At 47.4% G+C, this 4,156-nt stretch overlaps 1 protein-coding gene across 1 annotated transcript; it reads right to left on the bottom strand.

Annotated features, from left to right (window-relative positions):
- Positions 1–298: 298 nt before the first annotated feature.
- On the bottom strand, positions 299–2,118 carry LOC135606513 (adenylate-forming reductase 06235-like). The gene has a single exon (XM_065097541.1). It carries the CDS (start codon positions 2,027–2,029, stop codon positions 419–421), a length of 1,611 nt encoding a protein of 536 aa, XP_064953613.1. The 5' UTR covers positions 2,030–2,118; the 3' UTR covers positions 299–418.
- Between the last annotated feature and the right edge of the window lie 2,038 nt (positions 2,119–4,156).

The raw sequence follows: 4,156 nt of genomic DNA, 5'->3' as shown, positions 1-4,156 counted from the left end.
CTGAGATCAGTAAGAATCAAATCGATTCCGATTTTATTTTAAGTGGAATCGGAATGGTCAACTACAGGACTACTCCGATGTATATTTTGTTGTAATGGATGGATCCCAGCCGTCGGTTATGACGTTAATGAATCAACTTAATCTACTGAAATTGAAATTGATGGTTACGATAGGATGAACCCTTTTGATGGTACCCTTCGTGCAATTCCTACGTACGTGCATGCAATTCGCATTCATCAGAACATCCGATCGAAGATGTATCTCTCTCACACACTCTCTCTCTTCCATCGTAACATAATTAAACAAATAGTCTTATTACTATTATTAATATTTTCAGAAAAAAAAATAATAATCGCTGATGTGATACTGCCTCGAGCTTCACCTAATAATTACTGGCAACCACAAGGTTAGATGGGACCTACGAGTCCCAAATGGGGCCGAACGCAGGTATTCCAGCTTTGTTGCATGCCCTGATGACGTCCCTGCTGCCTTGAGGGTTGCTCGTCACCACCACCACCTCCGCCTCCCAATCCCTCGCCGCCTCCACCGCCACTTGCGCCACGTTCGGCCGCCCCAACACCGCCGTGTCGTGCACCACCACCTTCTCCTTCGGCTGCCGGCTCAGCATCTCCTTGATCTCCCTCCCGTAGTTTTGCTCCACCCCTTTGGTCACCCACACCAGGCGGACCTCCGCCGCTGTGGGCTGCAAAATGAAGGAAAGGAAGACGCAGATGCCGGAGCCAGTGGCCACCATTACCACCCGGTTGTACATGTTCACGAGGTACGGCAGGCCGGCGAAGTGCACCCCTCGTACCCACAGGTGGGTCGGCGGGTCCGAGACGAGCCTTCTGGTGAAGTCGCCCACCGCGCCGGCGAGCATCATGTGGCCGTCCTTGCCGTCTGATATGATCCCGAAAGCGTGCCAATCCGACAAGGCCGACCTGCTGATCCGCCCCAGGAGACCGGCTTCGACCCCGCCGGCGAACTTTATGATGGAGGCGTGACTGGACGGCGCGGTCACTGTGACCGGAACTCGTAATGCCGTGACCCAGGGGAGGATGATGAAGAAGGTGATGGTCGAGGTGAACCAGAACTCCTGCTGCTCGATGAGCTTAGAGCCTTTGAGGTTGTCGTAAGATTTTGTGGCCGGATCATAGCCGACGGTGAGGACGACGAACGCCCAGAGAAGGGCGAGCGCCGTCCATCCGGCGAACCGATGCGTCCGCTCGAAGAGGTTGTGGTGGAGGTGTCGGACGAGCGGGAACGCGGCCATGCAAGAGAGGCAGAGTAAGGCGAGGATCGCGGAGGCGACGGCGACGATCTCGTCGGACGTGTCCTTCCGGGACTGGAGCGTGAGCACGAGAGCGTAGATGAGCCAGGCGACGGAGGAGACGCCGCAGCTGCTGTGGATTCCGCCGAGGGACTGGAGGAAGGATGTGGCGGCGGTCTTGACGAACAGGGGCACCCAAGGCCGCCCGAGCGCCTTAACGGCGAGCCAGAACACGACGCGGAGGAAGGCTTCGCTGCGGCAAAGCGTCAGGGCCAAGATGTTGCCCATGGAGAAGAGAGCCGCTCTCTTCTTGGCGTAGGGGAAGTGGCCAGTGACGGCAAGGACGAGCGCGACCACGTTGACGGTGAAGCAGACGGCGAACAGCCGTTTGTACACAGTGAACAAGCCCTGATCCAGCAGTATGACCGACAGGCGGGACGACTCGCCGCTCTTCCTCCTCACCGAAGGGCTTCTCGTGGCCGCAGGCTGGGGGACTTGTTCTCCGGACGCCTGCTGCTTCTCGACATCGTCGTCCTCGTCCTCAAGGTCACAGAAGTGGCTACTGGAACGGCTCGTGGACTTCTGTAAGTCGGAGGCGAAGGGTTGGACCTTGAAGGAGCTCAGCGAGACCTCGTGCTCGCAGGAGTTGTCGCCTGCCGCCCGAACTCGGACGTCGAAGAGGACGCTTTGTGGGTGGTTGATCTCGAAAGAGACCCCTCGGCAACTGGAGAAGCGCTGCAGATTGGTTGGCTCCGCCATGGCTGCACTCAGGAAAGGAGTGGAAGGTGCAGTTACAATAAATAGGAGTCCCTCTACCGCTTGCAATCGTCGATTATGGTAAGGCGAGAGATGTGCCGCAGAGAGAATAGTTGACGAGGACAATCCATGATTGAACGTTTCGAATCCGGCAGTAGTGGAATTTAGCTTTTTCTTTTTTGGTACAACAAAATTTCTTGCGCACTTTAACGAGCCAATATTTGCGTCACACACAGGTCTCATCTGGTAGGAAATTTAAGACTTGTATTAGTATAAATGGAAAATATTATTAGAATTCAATCTCTGAATCAACGCGGGCAGAATCTATGGTAGATCCATTAAAAATCCTGATTTAATGATGTAAAGATCGGAACCGAGCTAATATAGATATGATGTAAAACCTAATTTAATCGTGGTATTTTGTATCTATTGACGCATCTTCTGTCATCATTATGTCATCTTTCATTACGCTGTCAGTGGTGGCACCACTACCACCTGACGTTTAATCCGCATCGAGCTCTAGAATTATGGCTCGAATTGGATCCGGATCCAGATAGACGGGTACTTAGTTTGATCCGATCGGACCCGATGTTCCGATGAACAAGGTCAGCCAGGAGGCCGCTGTCAGGGCAGTCGGGTGGGAGCGGGTCTCGTACGCAGACAGGGTGGCTTGGCTCGGAGTCGTCCGGGGAGGTCGCAGTGTCGAACGTTGACTCGGTATTGCGTTCAAACACGGCAAGTCGGAAGCGATTCCGCATCGCCATGCTTTTGTTTGGCAGTGCTCCAATAATGGTGCACTGTCGCGTCAACGAGGCCGACACGTCGTCGTTAACATTAATTCCGTGCAGGGTAGAGAATGAATCCCTGCCGTCGGATCGAATCACGAAGCTTGATGAGCAGGCTTGAATAATATCCTTGATAGTGAGAATAAATGAGAAAATATTTATTCTTCATCGCCAGTATATAACTTTTTTCTCATAATCGCAATTAAGTCATTCGAGTTGATCAGATCAAATTTTCATATTTATTTTTTATTGGAATGAATTGAAAATCCATCGTAGCGTATAAAATTCCTGATGCAGAATATACTCAAATCAGTCTTGATCTACAGATTGCTATTAAGATGCTAACGTGGGTAGAAAGAAGCCTGCATCACCCCTTCTCAGCAGCAAACAATCTATCGAACCCAATAGATCACGATTTAGGGGTGTGAAAATAAAAATCTTTAAAATTTTCATATAAGGGTGACATCATATACAAGTAGAAAATAAAAATCTTTAAAATTTTCACAAATTATGTTAAACGTTATGTAAAGATCGATGTGTGAAATTTGTAAAATTGAAAATTACATTTATGAAAAATTATATTTTACCTAGGAAGATCGTATATCCCTGAATCTATACAGATATGTAGAAGATGATTAAGGAGGTCAAGTGTCCTCCTCTCTAGTAGTGAGCCACAGGAGGAGAAAGGGATAGGAGAATAGGAGGTGACGACCAAAAAACTTCTAGCCATGGGTGTTTGGTTCCCTTCTATTTATAGAGGTCCCCTATCAATTTAACCCAAATGAATCCTGCCATATTGGATATTGGATCTCCATCCAACTATCCAAGCATCTTAGATTAGTAGATTTTTATCCAATAATCTCTTATTAACTCTTATTGGATATCATCCATATGATCAAATAATTCAGGGGCTTATTGGATATCCAACAAGATATAGGCTCCGGTGGATATTGTAACATCCCCCATTTTTTTTAAAATTTAGTAAAAGGTTTATTTGTAAAAATAAGGATTATTTAATAATTATTGTATATTCAATGATATTATATTAAAAGTTTATGGCTAGGGACTTAAGAGTAAATATTAGAAGTTTGATATAATTTATAAAAGATTCAGATTTAAGTTAAAAAAAAAATAAAACAAAAAATATAGTGGACATGTGTCACTGGCTAACCTAAGGATGGTGCCACTTATTTTTGCTCTAAAGATGACACCTAGCCCCTTTCATGCATGCATAACACCTTGCAACTTTTGCATTAGCCAAAATCCAAATAATTAGATGAAAGGTTAAAGAAAACAAACCTGAAGAGTTGCAGCTAACGTGAGTTTGAGAAAAGAAGAAGAAGAA

The sequence above is a fragment of the Musa acuminata genome, chromosome BXJ2-3 (genome assembly GCF_036884655.1).
Source record: "Musa acuminata AAA Group cultivar baxijiao chromosome BXJ2-3, Cavendish_Baxijiao_AAA, whole genome shotgun sequence".
Lineage (NCBI taxonomy): Eukaryota > Viridiplantae > Streptophyta > Magnoliopsida > Zingiberales > Musaceae > Musa > Musa acuminata.
Note: the sequence above shows the minus strand (reverse complement) of the source record. Positions and strands in the feature narration are given on the sequence as shown.

What these genes read in the sequence shown, in the direction of transcription:
- LOC135606513 (XM_065097541.1), bottom strand. Translation starts at nt 2,029, where the DNA reads ATGGCGGAGCCAACCAATCTGCAGCGCTTCTCCAGTTGCCGAGGGGTC.